Here is a 19983-nt window from a genome sequence, read left to right as displayed (position 1 = left end):
AGATCTTAATAATGTAATATAGGAAACATGTTATTGTAATGATAGATAGATAAATAGATAAATAGATCTAGGCATAATTATCAAAAAAGTAGAACTGGAACTCAAGGAGGATATTGGTTTTCCAAGGGAGGATGTATTTGACATCACCTCTTACCGGCCATTACTCGACACTTGCGCAAGTAATATGAAGAAGTTAAAATCCCCATACTTTGCTGTCAGGTCGGGTCCCATTATCCTCTGTACTTTAGTATGATTGTACGCAGAGCGCAGACCTCTTTCCTTCACATTCAGCTTTATGTTCGGTACAATAGAACTTCAAATAATCTCCACACAGTCAGCTTGGTAGCTACTGACACAGTTCTACGCATTTCACCCTATTCAGGGCTTTATCAAGATACTCTGTCAGTATAGCCATGTTTTAAATCCCCCTTCGAACACTATGATTGATTTAGAGCACAATTGTAAACTTGAGTGTAGTTAAAGTGATATTGCACCTTTTTTACATCTTCCGTCTCAGGCATGTTCTTTATTCATACTGTTTATTTGTAACATATTAACTCTCAGTCTTTTTTCTCATAATTGTTAATATTTATTCTTTGTTTTGTTCAATGTTTTAAGCGAATCTCAATCATATTACAAATTGGTAACCCATAACACTTTGGTCATGGACATATAAAACAAGAACAATATTTTTGTATCGACAAATTACATAATAGACATAAAATTTTGAAATCATTAAAAAATACTCTAGTTCATCCATAATTTCATTATTTTCAATTTTAAATGAATACTTCACACAGAAAACTTCCTTTCCTCTCTCATGGTTTATGTATTAGTTCAAAAGATAGCAATAATTTAAAAATATTAATATCAAAATATCATATAAAATATATCAGTGTTCAAATCACCACCATTTAAAAAAACAAAAACACATTCCTATTACTGATCTTATACTAGGAATGGAGTAACGTCCATTTCAGAGTTTAATTCATTAGGATATAGTGTATTAAAATTATAAATATTATAACTTTGCAGTGCTCTATTAATTTCCTCCCAGATATATATATATATATATATATATATATATATATATATATATATATAATTTAATTACACATGTTTAAACATATGTATTAATGTATTATTTTAAAGAATTAACTTGCTTTTTTTGTTTAATTAAAATTTTGTTGCCATTTATGATTTTCTAGACATAGATATCTTGCATTAAAGGAGAACTAAGTAAAAGTGGATTGGTGTCTGAAAGTGATGAAATAGTTATGTTCTAATTTGCTTGCCCTTAGCAAAAATTCATTGATTCAGTAAACACTCTACATACATTTGGATTTTGAGCTGTAAGTGGATCTTCTGGCCACTTTTGCATGTGTAGATGTACAAATAAAGGTTATATTATTATTATTATTATTATTATTATTTTTATTAATAATATGTTATTATTAATATTATTGATGCATTACAAACAAAGGGAATCTCAGATTGCAAATCTGGGCTTCCATTCATATAGTAGTTATTAATGTATTGGACTGTCATCCCCCTAAATTTATACTCTTTTTAAACTGTTATTAAAAATATGCTGTTTTTCATAAAACAATGAATTTTCTACTTGTAAAACCTAGTATATTAGATTTTAGAGACAAGCTCAATAATCACCAGATGTGGAATCACATTATTACCTTTATCAACATGTGCATGACTGGTTAGTCGTCGTCATTGAGTCTTTACAAAAGATTTATAGTCAGGACATGATTTATGGATTCTGCTTGATATATTCTCCACCAATCGATATTTAATAATTCAACTGAGAGACGCCAACACAAAGCAATATACACCATAGCACAATAGGCTTTTATTTTGCAGTCATTCTTCATCAACAAACTCGACTAATCTTATGCCCTTTCACAATATTCTACTTTAAAAATTGTTTTAAAAACAAAACAAACATAAAATCAACTAACTGTAAGTACATAACATTGAAATACAAAAAAACATTTTTATTTACAGTGTTCATTTTCTGTAATCACATTATACAGTATATATATATATATATATATATATATATATATATATATACATGTGTGAAATTAAAAAATGCCTTATATTATCGTTATGTGATAAATTACTTATACTGTCTGTAAAACATTTTACTTGTTATTTAAGTATAATTAGCAATTTATTGAATAACTCAATACTGTCTGAAATTGTTGTGACTGCAAATTGATAGAACTTCCTCTCCTAGATTATTGCAGGGAGATGATCTTCCCAGCAGTTATATTTTTTAAAATGCCTGTGGAAAATGAAAAGTTCTTGGGATTGCATGAATAAATAGTTTTTACTGCAAACATCATTTCAGCTATATATGATAAGAGATATACAGAGGAAGCTATATTCTGTGAAATTATAGCAAGCACATTGCTATGTTTTCTTGAAAAATTCACTGCATTTTATTGCATTCTAATTGAACAGAAAAAAACATAGCTGAAAATATTTTTCTTATAAACTAATGGTATGGGCTAGATTTCAAAATTGTCTATAACTCTTACACAACCCTTCTGGTAAAAATATTTTTTTCCTCTTGTTTTATATAGTTCAGTTAATTTTATAGATAATGATAGAACTATAAAGAATCTTATTATCATTGCACATCAATATGCAAAGCTATTTTTATTTGTTATGTATTAAGATGCAGCGATCAGCCCCTCTGATAGTCTCTTGAATATAGATCCTCATATATAAATATTTTTTAAATTAAATATAGTATTCTTTTCAGACATATCATAAGAAATAATAAAATAATAATGAAGGAGAATGACATATTTAGATCTCATTGTATAGCCATAAACTATAATAAATCTACGCATTACATGTGACTTTATGGTCCTTATATGTTATTCCATCTTTTTATTTTAATTTTCCAGACAATGTATGCCACAAGCCCATACTCTGATCCAGTTGTTTCAATGGAACTTGACCCTCAACCAATGACTGATGAGGAAGAAGGACTTATTTGGGTGGTTGGGCCAGTTCTTGCAGTTGTGTTCATAATCTGTATTGTTATTGCTATACTTCTTTATAAGAGGTAAGTTTTATATTGAACTCTCTATTAAATCTCACACTAACCTATAAAACATTGTTGTGGAGTAATAATAAGAGTTAATGAATTTTATTGCACAGGGCTGACTGTGCATAGACTAAAACTATTTTTTTTTCTCTGTAAGAATGAACCTGATTTTAAAATAGATTGGTTACCAAGAGTTCAGACTTCTCTGTAATTTAAAAGTGGCTTTAAGAGATAGATGTTTAGCAGTTTCTATTATAAGCAAATGTTAGTGATATTTTGCAGAAACATATCTTTGCTATATGCATTTCAAAAGGAATATAATTGCTGCTTTCTTAGCCAATCGGCTGCTAATATAACCAGTAGAGCTATCATAAAGCAAGTAAATAAGAAAAAAAAATTCTAATCCTTTAGAAAAGCTTATTGAATTGTTTATCCGCAACATTTATTATAGACTTTAGTGGTAAATTTTGTTGAACAAAATAATTTGAACCTACCCCATTATCACTTACTTTAGTAAGAAATACTTTTTCTGTACTATTAAGAAAATAAATTATGGGGGGAAAAAAGCCCTGATTTTTATTCTGGATAATTCTAAAATTCCAGAAAATTAAGATTTCAGTAACCCAGCCCAAGAAGTAAAAAACTATTCGAAGAAAAACACAAAAAAAATCCTCAGAATGGATGGCCTATTATAAAGTTAAATTGAACTAAGAATCTATATTAAACTTGCTTTAAACTGATCTTGTCACTTTTGCAACGCAAATAATGGGCTGATTCATATGCTTCTCACTATTGATAGCTACTGGATGCTACATAGCCCTGGTGCTGTCAGTAGTGGCTTAAAAGTGATCAAACTCTTGTCAGGTGATATTTAGCAATCAGCCACATTGTGACAACTGACTATACATTCCAGGGATGTCACTAAGCAATAATAATGAAAGCAACCTAACCCTTATGTCATTATGTGTTTGTGGTTGCAATGTGTGTGCAAACCAGTTCTTTCCTTACTTCTGTCTGGAATTGGTGTGTAGTTCTTGCACTTGCCTCAAGGAACCTTAACCCCCCCCCCCCCCCAGTTTAACTGCAACCCAGCTCCCACCACAGTAAACCCTTAATCATGACCTAGTTCCCACCATAATAAATCCTTTTCATGTCCAACCCCCATCTTGTGACCCATCTAGCGTATTCTTTAATATCCTATTGAATATAGCAGTGACTCAGCCCTCTATGGCAACTGAATGTACCCAATCCATGCACATCTTCCTGTTCCAGCCTTTATTGGACCTAACGGACCCCTTCTGTATGACCCCACTTACTGCAATGCACTAATAACACAAAAGGGATCACAACTACATGCCCCCCCCCCCCCCCCAGTGCAATACACTACTTAAAGTACCAGGTTGACTACAAAAACTTTGTAGCTTTAAGAAATAACCATTCATTCTTATACCTTAAAGGATCATGAAACCCCAAATGTATTTCATGATTCATATACAGCATACCATTTTAAACAACTTTCCTTTTCACTTCTATTTTCTAATTTGCTTCGTTCTCTTGGTGTTGTTTGTTAAAAAGCATACATAGGTAGGCTTGATTGGGGGCTGCACATATGTAGCTCAGCATTAGTTTAACAATGTTTTCAGCTAGTGCATTGCTGATCCATCAATAAAGGATACCAAGAAAATTAATTTGATAATTAATGTATATTGTAAAGTTGTTTAAAATTCTATGCTGTATCTGAATCAAGAAACAGTTTTAGTTTCATGTCCCTTTTACAACTTAAAACCCCCCAAAAACTAACAAAACCCCCCAAAGGGCTGTTACATAAGCATTTATAGCGGCTGCTAGCATTTCTAGCTGCCGCTAGCAGGGGGTGTCAATCATCCCGATTGTATCGGATCGGGATGATTTCCAGTCCATCACCTAAAAGGGGGGGAGAAGTTGCGGACCTTATTACCGCTGCTTTTAACTTCTGTTTCTGGTGGACCTGAGACGATTTGGATTCGGAAGCAGCATCCGCTGCTTTTTAAATTGACCCCTAGGCCTTCACACTGTAATCCTGACTTATTATTTTGAGCAATTGGAGGTTACTGAAGATTAATTTGGAAGATTCATGTGGAGGTTTTGTGGTCAGAGGAAGGTCATATAGAGAGGCCATGGAAGGGCTATTGAGGCTGGGATGCTTAGGGTTAATTTAATTAGGAGATGGTTCACTGTTAAAAGAAGGACTGTTGAGTCATTCCGTTTTTGTTTAAACTTTAAGGTACATGAAACCCAAAGCTTTTCTTTCATGATTTAGATAGAACATTCCAATTTACTTCTATAATCTAATTTTCTTTGTTCTCTTGGTATCCTTCGTTGAAAGAATACATAGGTAGGCTCAGGAGCCTGGGAACTAGCTGCTGATTAGTAGCTACACATATATTCGTCTTGTCATTTGCTTACAGGTATCAATAAAGGATATCAAGAGAATGAAGCAAAATAGATAACATAAGTAAATTAGAAATTTATTTAAAACTGTATGCTCTATCTGAATCGTGAAAGAAAAACAATTGGGTTTCATGTCCCTTTAATAGCAGATGGGTGCAGTTCACAGTTAGGATCAACAGTGAAAAGGAGTCAAACAAATCATATCACATGTGGGCTTAATAACAGGAGTGAGCACAATCATGATTACGGTTTATCATGGGCTGGGTTGGTACTCCAATAGGGTTTACAACAGATTGGAGTCAAGTTATGACTAGGTTTTACTATATTTAGGGAGCTAGGTTGCTGTTAGAAAAAAATAGGCTGAAAATGCTTAAGATATCAATGCAAAATATTACAATTATTTTCTTTCTACTCAATAAATAGACAACAATTTTGGGTCTATACAAAGTTGGTTACTTACATTGTTGCACACACTATGGGGCCTATTTATCAAGCCGTCAACCGCAAATACGCTGGAATTCTGCAGCGTAATTGTGGAGAGCTTGATTCGCCTTAGTTATCAAAGCCTACAGACCGGCAAAAGTAGAATTTTGTGACGTAACATACGATCCGCCGGTCTCAGTCCGACACAGATCGATGCTTACGTCACTACAGATCTGACTATCTGACTACTTTTGCTAGTTATCAAATAACTACCAGGTACGCTAGCAGCTATTCCGGACCAGCATACCTGGTTTTCAATCCGCCGCCCTGGAGGCCGCGGATGCCTTAGGAATCAATGGGAGTCTGAAAGCAGCGAAAGCTTATGTTCGCTGCTGCCCGATATCCCATTGATTCCTATGGGAGAATAAAAGTTATGTTTACACCCTAACATGTACCCCGAGTCTAAACACCCCTAATCTGCCACCCCCTACACCGCCGCCACCTAAATAAAAGTTATTAACCCCTATCCCACTGCTCCCAGACCCCGCCGCAACTAAATAAATTTATTAACCCCTAAACCACAGATCCCAGACCCCGCCACAACTAAATAAACTTATTAACCCCTAAACTGCCGCTTCCCAGAGCCCATCACAACTAAATAAATGTATTAACCCCTAAACCGCCAGCCCCCCACATCGCCATAAACTAAATTAACCTATTAATCCCTAAACCTAACAACCCGTTAACTTTATATTAAATATTAACTCATTTCTATCTTATAATAAATTTAAACTTACCTTTAAAAATAAATTAAACTATATTAAGCTAATAATTAACCTATTCTAATTATTATAATAAAATTACATTAAACTATATTAAATTAATAATTAACCTACCCTAACTGTTATAATAAAATTACATTAAACTATATTAAATTAATAATTAATCTAACCTAACTGTCATAATAAAATTACATTAAACTATATTAAATTAAAAATTAATGTAACCTGTTTTAATAAAATTACATTAAACTATATTAAATTAATAATTAATCTAACCTAACTTTTATACTAAAATAACATAAAACTACAAATTAAAATAACTATATTATATATTTAAACACCTAACCCTACTCAAATAATTTAATTGTGCACTAAAAAATTACAAAGTTACAAAAAACTAACTAAGTTACAAAAAATAACAAACACTAAGGCCTAGATTTAGAGTTCGGCGGTAGCCGTCAAAACCAGCGTTAGAGGCTCCTAACGCTGGTTTTGGGCGCCCGCTGGTATTTGGAGTCAGTGATTAAAGGGTCTAACGCTCACTTTTCAGCCGCGACTTTTCCATACCGCAGATCCCCCTACGCCATTTGCGTAGCCTATCTTTTCAATGGGATCTTTCTAACGCTGGTATTTAGAGTCGTTTCTGCAGTGAGCGTTAGAGCTCTAACGACAAGATTCCAGCCGCCTGAAAATAGCAGGAGTTAAGAGCTTTCTGGCTAACGCCGGTTTATAAAGCTCTTAACTACTGTACCCTAAAGTACACTAACACCCATAAACTACCTATGTACCCCTAAACCGAGGTCCCCCCACATCGCCGCCACTCGATTAAAATTTTTAACCCCTAATCTGCCGACCGCCACCTACGTTATACTTATGTACCCCTAATCTGCTGCCCCTAACACCGCCGACCCCTGTATTATATCTATTAACCCCTAACTTGCCCCCCACAACGTCGCCGCAAGCTACTTAAAATAATTAACCCCTAATCTTCCGACCGCAAATCGCCGCCACCTACGTTATACTTATGTACCCCTAATCTGCTGCCCCTAACACCGCCGACCCCTGTATTATATCTATTAACCCCTAACTTGCCCCCCACAACGTCGCCGCAAGCTACTTAAAATAATTAACCCCTAATCTTCCGACCGCAAATCGCCGCCACCTACGTTATCCCTATGTACCCCTAATCTGCTACCCCTAACATCGCCGACCCCTATGTTATATTTATTAACCCCTAATCTGCCCCCCACAACGTCGCCGACACCTACCTACACTTATTAACCCCTAATCTGCCGAGCGGACCTGAGCGCTACTATAATAAAGTTATTAACCCCTAATCCGCCTCACTAACCCTATCATAAATAGTATTAACCCCTAATCTGCCCTCCCTAACATCGCCGACACCTACCTTCAATTATTAACCCCTAATCTGCCGACCGGAGCTCACCGCTATTCTAATAAATGTATTAACCCCTAAAGCTAAGTCTAACCCTAACACTAACACCCCCCTAAGTTAAATATAATTTTTATCTAACGAAATAAATTAACTCTTATTAAATAAATAATTCCTATTTAAAGCTAAATACTTACCTGTAAAATACATCCTAATATAGCTACAATATAAATTATAATTATATTATAGCTATTTTAGGATTAATATTTATTTTACAGGCAACTTTGTAATTATTTTAACCAGGTACAATAGCTATTAAATAGTTAAGAACTATTTAATAGTTACCTAGTTAAAATAATTACAAATTTACCTGTAAAATAAATCCTAACCTAAGATATAATTAAACCTAACACTACCCTATCAATAAAATAATTAAATAAACTACCTACAATTACCTACAATTAACCTAACACTACACTATCAATAAATTAATTAAACACAATTGCTACAAATAAATAACATTAAATAAACTATCTAAAGTACAAAAAATAAAAAAGAACTAAGTTACAGAAAATAATAAAATATTTACAAACATAAGAAAAATATTACAACAATTTTAAACTAATTACACCTACTCTAAGCCCCCTAATAAAATAACAAAGCCCCCCAAAATAAAAAATTCCCTACCCTATTCTAAAATACAAATATTACAAGCTCTTTTACCTTACCAGCCCTGAACAGGGCCCTTTGCGGGGCATGCCCCAAGAATTTCAGCTCTTTTGCCTGTAAAAAAAAACATACTATACCCCCCCCCCAACATTACAACCCACCACCCACATACCCCTAATCTAACCCAAACCCCCCTTAAATAAACCTAACACTACCCCCCTGATGATCTTCCTACCTTGTCTTCACCATGCCAGGTTCACCGATCCGTCCTGGCTCCAAGATCTTCATCCAACCCAAGCGGGGGCTAGACATCCACTGAAGAAGTCCAGAAGAGGGTCCAAAGTCTTCCTCCTATCCGGCAAGAAGAGGACATCCGGACCGGCAAACATCTTCTCCAAGCGGCATCTTCTATCTTCTTCCATCCGATGACGACCGGCTCCATCTTGAAGACCTCCAGCGCGGATCCATCCTCTTCTTCCGACGACTAGACGACGAATGACGGTTCCTTTAAGGGACGTCATCCAAGATGGCGTCCCTCGAATTCCGATTGGCTGATAGGATTCTATCAGCCAATCGGAATTAAGGTAGGAATTTTCTGATTGGCTGATGGAATCAGCCAATCAGAATATAGTTCAATCCGATTGGCTGATCCAATCAGCCAATCAGATTGAGCTCGCATTCTATTGGCTGATCGGAACAGCCAATAGAATGCGAGCTCAATCTGATTGGCTGATTGGATCAGCCAATCGGATTGAACTATATTCTGATTGGCTGATTCCATCAGCCAATCAGAAAATTCCTACCTTAATTCCGATTGGCTGATAGAATCCTATCAGCCAATCGGAATTCGAGGGACGCCATCTTGGATGACGTCCCTTAAAGGAACCGTCATTCGTCGTCTAGTCGTCGGAAGAAGAGGATGGATCCGCGCTGGAGGTCTTCAAGATGGAGCCGGTCGTCATCGGATGGAAGAAGATAGAAGATGCCGCTTGGAGAAGATGTTTGCCGGTCCGGATGTCCTCTTCTTGCCGGATAGGAGGAAGACTTTGGACCCTCTTCTGGACTTCTTCAGTGGATGTCTAGCCCCCGCTTGGGTTGGATGAAGATCTTGGAGCCAGGACGGATCGGTGAACCTGGCATGGTGAAGACAAGGTAGGAAGATCTTCAGGGGCTTAGTGTTAGGTTTATTTAAGGGGGGTTTGGGTTAGATTAGGGGTATGTGGGTGGTGGGTTGTAATGTTGGGGGGGGGGTATAGTATGTTTTTTTTTACAGGCAAAAGAGCTGAAATTCTTGGGGCATGCCCCGCAAAGGGCCCTGTTCAGGGCTGGTAAGGTAAAAGAGCTTGTAATATTTGTATTTTAGAATAGGGTAGGGAATTTTTTATTTTGGGGGGCTTTGTTATTTTATTAGGGGGCTTAGAGTAGGTGTAATTAGTTTAAAATTGTTGTAATATTTTTCTTATGTTTGTAAATATTTTATTATTTTCTGTAACTTAGTTCTTTTTTATTTTTTGTACTTTAGATAGTTTATTTAATGTTATTTATTTGTAGCAATTGTGTTTAATTAATTTATTGATAGTGTAGTGTTAGGTTAATTGTAGGTAATTGTAGGTAGTTTATTTAATTATTTTATTGATAGGGTAGTGTTAGGTTTAATTATATCTTAGGTTAGGATTTATTTTACAGGTAAATTTGTAATTATTTTAACTAGGTAACTATTAAATAGTTCTTAACTATTTAATAGCTATTGTACCTGGTTAAAATAATTACAAAGTTGCCTGTAAAATAAATATTAATCCTAAAATAGCTATAATATAATTATAATTTATATTGTAGCTATATTAGGATTTATTTTACAGGTAAGTATTTAGCTTTAAATAGGAATTATTTATTTAATAAGAGTTAATTTATTTCGTTAGATAAAAATTATATTTAACTTAGGGGGGTGTTAGTGTTAGGGTTAGACTTAGCTTTAGGGGTTAATACATTTATTAGAATAGCGGTGAGCTCCGGTCGGCAGATTAGGGGTTAATAATTGAAGGTAGGTGTCGGCGATGTTAGGGAGGGCAGATTAGGGGTTAATACTATTTATGATAGGGTTAGTGAGGCGGATTAGGGGTTAATAACTTTATTATAGTAGCGCTCAGGTCCGCTCGGCAGATTAGGGGTTAATAAGTGTAGGTAGGTGTCGGCGACGTTGTGGGGGGCAGATTAGGGGTTAATAAATATAACATAGGGGTCGGCGATGTTAGGGCAGCAGATTAGGGGTACATAGGGATAACGTAGGTGGCGGCGGTTTACGGAGCGGCAGATTAGGGGTTAAAAGTGTAATGCAGGGGTCAGCGATAGCGGGGGCGGCAGATTAGGGGTTAATAAGTGTAAGGTTAGGGGTGTTTAGACTCGGGGTACATGTTAGGGTGTTAGGTGCAGACTTAGGAGGTGTTTCCCCATAGGAAACAATGGGGCTGCGTTAGGAGCTGAACGCTGCTTTTTTGCAGGTGTTAGGTTTTTTTTCAGCTCAAACAGCCCCATTGTTTCCTATGGGAGAATCGTGCACGAGCACGTTTTTGATGCCGGCCGCGTCCGTAAGCAACTCTGGTATCGAGAGTTGCATTTGCGGTAAAAATGCTCTACGCTCCTTTTTTGGAGCCTAACGCAGCATTTGTTTGAACTCTCGATACCAGAGTTAAATTTATGGTGCGGCCAGAAAAAAACCCGCGGAGCGTTAACAGCCCTTTTACCGCCGAACTCTAAATCTAGGCCTTCGTTACAAAATATAAAAAAGAAATTATCAAAGCTTTAAACTAATTACACCTAATCTAAGGGCCCTATGAAAATAAAAAAGCCCCCCAAAATAAAAAAACCCTAACCTACAATAAACTACAAATAGCCCTGAAAATGACCTTTTGTGGGGCATAGCTCTTTTACCTGTAAAAATAAATACAAACAACCCCCCCAATAGTAAAACCCACCACCCACACAACCAACCCCCCAAATAAAAAGCTATCTAATGAAACCTAAGCTCCCCATTGCCCTGAAAAGGGCATTTGGATGGGCATTGTCCTTAAAAGGACATTTAGCTCTTTTGCAGGCCCAAGTCCTAATCTAAAACTAAAACCCACCCAATAAACCCTTAAAAAAAATCCTAACACTAACCCCAGAAGATTTACAGTTTTGAAAATCCGACATACATCCTCCAAGAAGCCAGGAGAAGTCTTCATCATAGCGGCCGAAGTCTTCATCCAAGCCCACAGAAGTCTTCATCCAGATGGCATCTTTTATCTTCATCCATCCGGCGCGGAGCGGCTCCATCTTCAAGACAGCCGACGCAGAGCATCCTCTTCCTTCCGGAATTAAGGTTGAAAAAATCCTATTGGCTGTTGCAATCAGCCAATAGGATTGAGCTTTAATCCTATTGGCTGATACAATCAGCCAGTAGGATTGAGCTCACATTCTATTGGCTATTCCAATCAGCCAATGCAAGCTCAATCCTATTGGCTGATTGCAACAGCCAATAGGATTTTTTCAACCTTAATTCCGATTGGCTGATAGACTTCTATCAGCCAATCGGAATCTAAGGGACGCTATCTTGGATGACATCATTTAAAGGAACCTTCATCGGTAGTCGTTGGAAGGAAGAGGATGCTCTGCGTCGGATTGTCTTGAAGATGGAGCCGCTCCACGCCGGATGGATGAAGATAGAAGACTGCCGGCTTCGAAGAGGACTTCTCCTGGCTTCTTGGAGGATGGATGTCGGATCTTCAAAACTGTAAGTAAATCTTCTGGGGTTAGTGTTAGGATTTTTTTAAGCGTTTATTTGGTGGGTTTTAGTTTTAGATTAGGACTTGGGCCTGCAAAAGAGCTAAATGCCCTTTTAAGGGCAATGCCCATCCAAATGCCCTTTTCAGGGCAATGGGGAGCTTAGGTTTCTTTAGATAGATTTTTATTTGTGGCGTTGGTTGTGTGGGTGGTGGGTTTTACTATTGGGGGGGGTTGTTTGTATTTTTTTTTACAGGTAAAAGAGCTGATTTCTTTGGGGCAATGCCTCACAAAAGGTCCTTTTCAGGGCTATTTGTAGTTTATTGTAGGTTAGGGTTTTTTTTATTTTGGGGGGCTTTTTTATTTTCATAGGGCCCTTAGATTAGGTGTAATTAGTTTAAAGCTTTGCTAATTTCTTTTTTCTTTTTTGTAACTTAGTGTTTATTTTTTTGTGTAACTTAGTGTTTGTTATTTTTTGTAACTTAGTTAGTTTTTTGTAACTTTGTAATTTTTTAGTGTAGAATTAAATTATTTGAGTAGGGTTAGGTGTTTAAATATATAATATAGTTATTTTAATTTGTAGTTTTATGTTATTTTAGTATAAAAGTTAGGTTAGATTAATTATTAATTTAATATAGTTTAATGTAATTTTATTATAACAGTTAGGGTAGGTTAATTATTAATTTAATATAGTTTAATATAATTTTATTATAATAGGTTAGATTAATAAGTAATTTAATATAGTTGAATGTAATTTTATTATAATAGGGTAGGTTAATTAATAGTTTAATATAGTTTAATTTAATTTTAAAGGTAAGTTTAAATTTATTATAAGATAGGAATGAGTTAATATTTAATATAAAGTTAACGGGTTGTTAGGTTTAGGGATTAATAGGTTAATTTAGGGGTTAAACAGTTTAGCATAGTGGCAGTGTTTAGTGGCAGTATACAAATAAAGCTGTGAAAAAGCCGAATAGCAGCGAGATTGACAACTGTTAGTTAACAACAGTCCGCTGCTCATTGCCCCATACTTGGTGCACAGCTTTTTGACAGCTTTTTTGTTAAATAAGGAGAGCATATTCAGGTCCGCGGCAGCGATGTTAGGCGATCTTAGGCAAGCATATTGGTGCCGTCGAATGCAAGTAAGTTGACGGCTTGATAAATAGGTCCCTAAGTTTCCACAGTCAGAGTTTTCACATTTATTTTAACTAATTAAAACTAAACAAAGACGTATGTGATCTAAAATAATGTGTTTTTAAGCTTATTTAAAGGGAAATTGTACATACACTATTTTTATTTGCTATATCTATCCATCTATCTTTTTTGTTTAGCTTGTGTTAAGCCATCTTTCTTAGCCCTTTTAATGCAAAAATCTATATTCTTATATACTTATTTACTATTCTCTTCTATTAATATTTTTTTATCATTGATGCCCCTTTAAGATTAGTGCCCTTCCATTAAATATAGTATACCTTGTCTTCTTATATCAATTTTCATGGAACTAACATTTCACCTTTTTCCTCATTTGCCGCTTTAAAATGGAGCAGTAAACCAGACAGGTGAGACATAAGTAATGATTATGCGCATCTATAAATGACACTATTATTCAATATATTTTCAGTTGTATGAATTATAATGCACAGCTTTTGCCTGCTCTTTTTTTATTTCACCTGCATATTGTGAAACACACCTACTGCATGACACTTTAAAAAAATTATATGAATAAAGTAAATAAAAAAAATATTTTAACCCTATAATCCCCTTACTGCAATATCTGTGTGTAACGACAGGTATGGCTCCATATTCTTCATGTATTCTGTTACATGTAAATGGTTGCCTCCTATAGATAAACAAAAATGAGGCAATATTTTTTTGGTTAATCTGATTAACCAATTAGAAAAGCAGTGGGTGGATTGTCTGTCAAAATCGAGTGCACACATTCTTTCAAACCTTTTTGCCACCTCTATGGTCTTGGAGTTAAATTACCCAAGACGATATGATCGAGTGTATGACAAACCCTGCTCTTGCACAATTGGTGGCATGAGAGTAGGGGACAAGATGAACAGATTTCATTAATACAGTTTGTTGAGGCTCTACAAGGCAGTCAAACTTTATGCTATAATGTCCCATACTAATACAAAAATCACATGTATCTAATCCAAATAATTTTTGCATTAATGATCCTAAATAATTTTGTGTTTAAGTAAACCCGTGTAGGCTTTTTGACTCCTGAGCAGGACACAACTAGTTATCCAATAAGGAGCAACAGTTGCGAATTCAAGCCAATTATTTACTGTGTCCTCCTTGGGCACTGCAATGGGTTTGTTTTTTTGTATTAGAACGTCTCTCTAATAATGTTACTCTTAATAAAATCTGATAGATTAAAGCTAAGAGGCATTAGTTGGCCCTACATCTCACTGAACACTCCAGATTCCCTGATAAAAAATAATGGCCTCAACAGAATCTAACATTTTCCCATCCACTCCACATTTGAAAATAATGTGCCTTTCACAGTTTGATACATTTATTTTGAGCAGAAGTTAAATGTTTATGTTTAAATTCTGTTCTCCTCTACTTTCGTATACCGGGTTTAGATTTTTTTATAGTTTGAAAACTTTGCATTCATTACGCAGTTTTGAGATGACAAGATGTATTTGTGAGTTCTGTTGGACCTTTTATCTCACCATGGGTTTTGTGAATTAAGTGAGATATCATGCTGAGTTCACCAACATTGCAGAGCAGTCATCCAATGAATATTTAATGAAATCTCAGTAAGATTATGCAGCAGACAGTGAGTTTTAACCCCTTAAATGAAAAGAATAGTGGGAAAGTATCTCAGAATCTAGGCCACCGAGTTCTTTTGTGTTAGTCTTTTTGTGTATTCTGTGCAGCTAGAGTTTGTTTGCCGAACCATTCAATGTTAAGCACTGGTTTTCAGGTGCATGTAACTAAATAAATAAAAATAAATTAGTATTATTCTGAGTTATGTATTAAAAAATGTTCCTTTCATAAAAAGGAGACAGGGAAATGATTAGTCTAGCATTTTTACATTATTATTATTATTTATTTTTGCTGTAGGTTAAACTAATATTAATTAAATTTTGCAAGAGGATAGTTTTTATTGTCTAGCAGGTCCCTTTTTTTTTGGAAACAACAAGCAGTGGTTGCTGAAATATAACAATTTAAAGTGGCCTTGCTTTTATATATTTTAAGCATGCTCAGTAAAAGCAAACGGCTGGAAAAAATAAAGACATGCTCAGTAGTGATTTGGCAGCAGAGAATTGTAGCAGTCGCAGTCCCAGATATTGATCTGCATGGTGCTGAAGCCTGGAGAAAAGTGCTTGCAGTTGTGTCTTGTCCTAATGGAAGTTAGACAAACACGTACACAATCTCGGTTCACGCAAATTTTATACAAAAACTACACTACAAACCCACATAAACCACACATTCTAGATGCATTACATGCACACACACTGTATATATAACATAATACAAAAACACTATACACACCACACTTTCACTACACATACAGACACACAATAAATATACACACAAAAAACACATACACAGCACATACATACATTTGCATGTTTACATTAAAACATTAAGAAGCCTATTTAACAAAGGTCTGTCGGACCTGATCCAACAGTGCGGATCAGGTCCGACAGACCTCGTTGAATGAGGAGAGCAATACGCTCTCCGTATTCAGCATTGCACCAGCAGCTCTTACTGGATCGGGTTGAATTGTGGCGATCTCTGTCCGCCTCCTCAGAGCAGGTGGACAGGTTATGGAGCAGCAGTCTTGAGACCGCTGCCCATTAACTTGTGTTTCTGGTGAATCTGAAGGCTCGCCAGAAACACGGGGCTTCAAGCTCCATACAGAGCTTGATAGATATGCCCCTAAGTATCAAAGTTTGTTTCCCCAAAAAATTTAAAATTATGTTAATTCTCTGTTCCACACCACTCCACAGAATTTGATAAAATAATACAACATATTTCTTAATGGGGGATTTAATTTTTCCATTTACTTTCTTTTTAACATTTGTTGCAATTGTATTTAGTTACTATTACATAAAAACTATATACCATCTTGCCTTAGTAATAATATTTAATCCATATACAGGGAGTGCAGAATTATTAGGCAAATGAGTATCCTCTTTATGCATGTTGTCTTACTCCAAGCTGTATAGGCTCGAAAGCCTACTACCAATTAAGCATATTAGGTGATGTGCATCTCTGTAATGAGAAGGGGTGTGGTCTAATGACATCAACACCCTATATCAGGTGTGCATAATTATTAGGCAACTTCCTTTCCTTTGGCAAAATGGGTCAAAAGAAGGACTTGACAGGCTCAGAAAAGTCAAAAATAGTGAGATATCTTGCAGAGGGATGCAGCACTCTTAAAATTGCAAAGCTTCTGAAGCGTGATCATCGAACAATCAAGCGTTTCATTCAAAATAGTCAACAGGGTCGCAAGAAGCGTGTGGAAAAACCAAGGCGCAAAATAACTGCCCATGAACTGAGAAAAGTCAAGCGTGCAGCTGCCAAGATGCCACTTGCCACCAGTTTGGCCATATTTCAGAGCTGCATCATCACTGGAGTGCCCAAAAGCACAAGGTGTGCAATACTCAGAGACATGGCCAAGGTAAGAAAGGCTGAAAGACGACCACCACTGAACAAGACACACAAGCTGAAACGTCAAGACTGGGCCAAGAAATATCTCAAAACTGATTTTTCTAAGGTTTTATGGACTGATGAAATGAGAGTGAGTCTTGATGGGCCAGATGGATGGGCCCGTGGCTGGATTGGTAAAGGGCAGAGAGCTCCAGTCCGACTCAGACACCAGCAAGGTGGAGGTGGAGTACTGGTTTGGGCTGGTATCATCAAAGATGAGCTTGTGGGGCCTTTTCGGGTTGAGGATGGAGTCAAGCTCAACTCCCAGTCCTACTGCCAGTTTCTGGAAGACACCTTCTTCAAGCAGTGGTACAGGAAGAAGTCTGCATCCTTCAAGAAAAACATGATTTTCATGCAGGACAATGCTCCATCACACGCGTCCAAGTACTCCACAGCGTGGCTGGCAAGAAAGGGTATAAAAGAAGAAAATCTAATGACATGGCCTCCTTGTTCACCTGATCTGAACCCCATTGAGAACCTGTGGTCCATCATCAAATGTGAGATTTACAAGGAGGGAAAACAGTACACCTCTCTGAACAGTGTCTGGGAGGCTGTGGTTGCTGCTGCACGCAATGTTGATGGTGAACAGATCAAAACACTGACAGAATCCATGGATGGCAGGCTTTTGAGTGTCCTTGCAAAGAAAGGTGGCTATATTGGTCACTGATTTGTTTTTGTTTTGTTTTTGAATGTCAGAAATGTATATTTGTGAATGTTGAGATGTTATATTGGTTTCACTGGTAAAAATAAATAATTGAAATGGGTATATATTTGTTTTTTGTTAAGTTGCCTAATAATTATGCACAGTAATAGTCACCTGCACACACAGATATCCCCCTAAAATAGCTATAACTAAAAACAAACTAAAAACTACTTCCAAAACTATTCAGCTTTGATATTAATGAGTTTTTGGGTTCATTGAGAACATGGTTGTTGTTCAATAATAAAATGAATCCTCAAAAATACAACTTGCCTAATAATTCTGCACTCCCTGTATATCTACTGTTAATAATATACATTTTTACTTTATATGTATTTTTGTTTATACAAAATGTTCTTTTTCTTAAAGATTATATACATTTCAACAGAACCAACTTTACTCTATTCGTTATCTAAGTAATATTATCATGGTAGTTGTAGTAGCTCCTCCAGGTTTTTACAGTATCTAAATAAATATGCAACCTTCAGGCAAAATATATGTATTATTTTGTCAAACTTGACTACTGTGAAACTTGTCGTTGACATTTTTGATATTTATAGATATACTTCTTGGTATTAGTAATTATACTATGAATATCATTCTACGGATTTGTAGAGGGATTCACATTTATATTTAATATACATAGCACTGATTACTGTATCGGTTCCAGAAGTGAAAAATACAAACTGGTTTAAATATGTAGAATATTTTGTATAGTATCTGTAAAAGATATTGGCTATTAATTATACTGGGGCAGTTATTTCACAGACATTTTGATGCGCGTAATCTCAGCATAGCTGACGATGTGTGAGTTCCTAGTGAATTCTAAGCAAGATCCGCTTTGTACTATTTACTAAAGCCATCTTGCTTCAAATTCGCTAAGATCTTGCTAGAACTTCGCTGTCCGTTCTGGACTCTGAACTTAAAATTTTAGTATAATATGGTAAAATACATTACAGTATTAAGGTAAAATACATTTTATTTGTTTAAAATATTTTGGTACACTTTAATGTTAGCACTGAAAGTATAGGCAAGTACAAAATAAATTATTTTTTATTATTGTATATCGATAATTTATCATTGAACAGCATCATTTTTGTTACACTTAAAGGGATACTAACCCCACATTTTTTCTTTCATGATTTAGATAGAGCATGCAATTTTAATCAACTTTCTAATTTACTCCTATTATCAATTTTTCTTTGTTCTCATGTTATCTTGATTTGAAAAAACAGTAATAAAAGGTTAGGAGCCAGCCCATTTTTAGTTCAGCACCTTGGTAAAGCTTGCTGATTGGTTTACTACATTTAGCTACAAATCAGCAAGTGCTACCCAGGTGCTGAACAAAAAATGGTGTGGCTTTAAAGCTTACAGTATTGCTTTTTCAAATCAAGATAGCATGAGTACAAAGAAAAATTGATAATAGGAGTAAATTAGAAAGGTGCTTAAAATAGCATGCTCTATCTGAATCATGAAATAAAAAAATTGGGTTTAGTATCCCTTTAAATCTTGCAGGATATAATGACAAAATTATTGTAGACTAATTTTATATTCATAATATTACAGCTGCTAAGTATTACTTCAGCCTTTTTTGACTTCCAGTGGCATAATAATGTAACCCTAAACTCCAACCTCTGACTTTTAGACCCTAACCTGTTGGATCTGATGTTTTGTCCCAGCACTCTGTTCTAAAATATTTGGCCACATAATGGGCCTAGACATCCCAGAGGATATTCAAGTTATACTGCTTTACATATTGTGATCCATTTATAAAATAGGCAATCTGCCTGCCATGATGCCACCCATGCTCTCTCAAGCAACCAATCGTGCAAGATCAGGGGCTGTCAATCACCTCAGCCGAATTAGTCTGGTGGGATTTTAAACTGCCAGCACACAGGTGGCGGAGAAGTTAAGAAGTGATCTTATGGCTGCTGCGTCAGGCTAGATCTGGCGAGCCTGCACCCCAAGAGCTCCAAATAGAGCCCTTTGGGTTTTCTGCACATACCTGACATCTATAGTTCAGATAGATGTCATAGTAAACTGAAGCAAATTGTTTTACATGAAACAGTAATATTCA

General features: G+C 35.8%; 1 protein-coding gene across 1 annotated transcript in view; it reads left to right on the top strand.

Annotated features, from left to right (window-relative positions):
• The window catches only part of PTPRD (protein tyrosine phosphatase receptor type D), a 666726-nt gene that overhangs the window by 457916 nt on the left and 188827 nt on the right, over positions 1 to 19983 (top strand). The window contains exon 20 of the mRNA XM_053702567.1: positions 2934 to 3094. Within this exon, the coding sequence (XP_053558542.1) occupies positions 2934 to 3094 (161 nt within the window). The remainder of the gene's footprint in view (positions 1 to 2933; positions 3095 to 19983) is intronic.

The sequence above is a fragment of the Bombina bombina genome, chromosome 2, assembly GCF_027579735.1.
Source record: "Bombina bombina isolate aBomBom1 chromosome 2, aBomBom1.pri, whole genome shotgun sequence".
Classification (NCBI taxonomy): domain Eukaryota; kingdom Metazoa; phylum Chordata; class Amphibia; order Anura; family Bombinatoridae; genus Bombina; species Bombina bombina.
The sequence above is the reverse complement of the archived record's forward strand: the minus strand, read 5'-3'. Positions and strand labels throughout refer to the sequence as shown.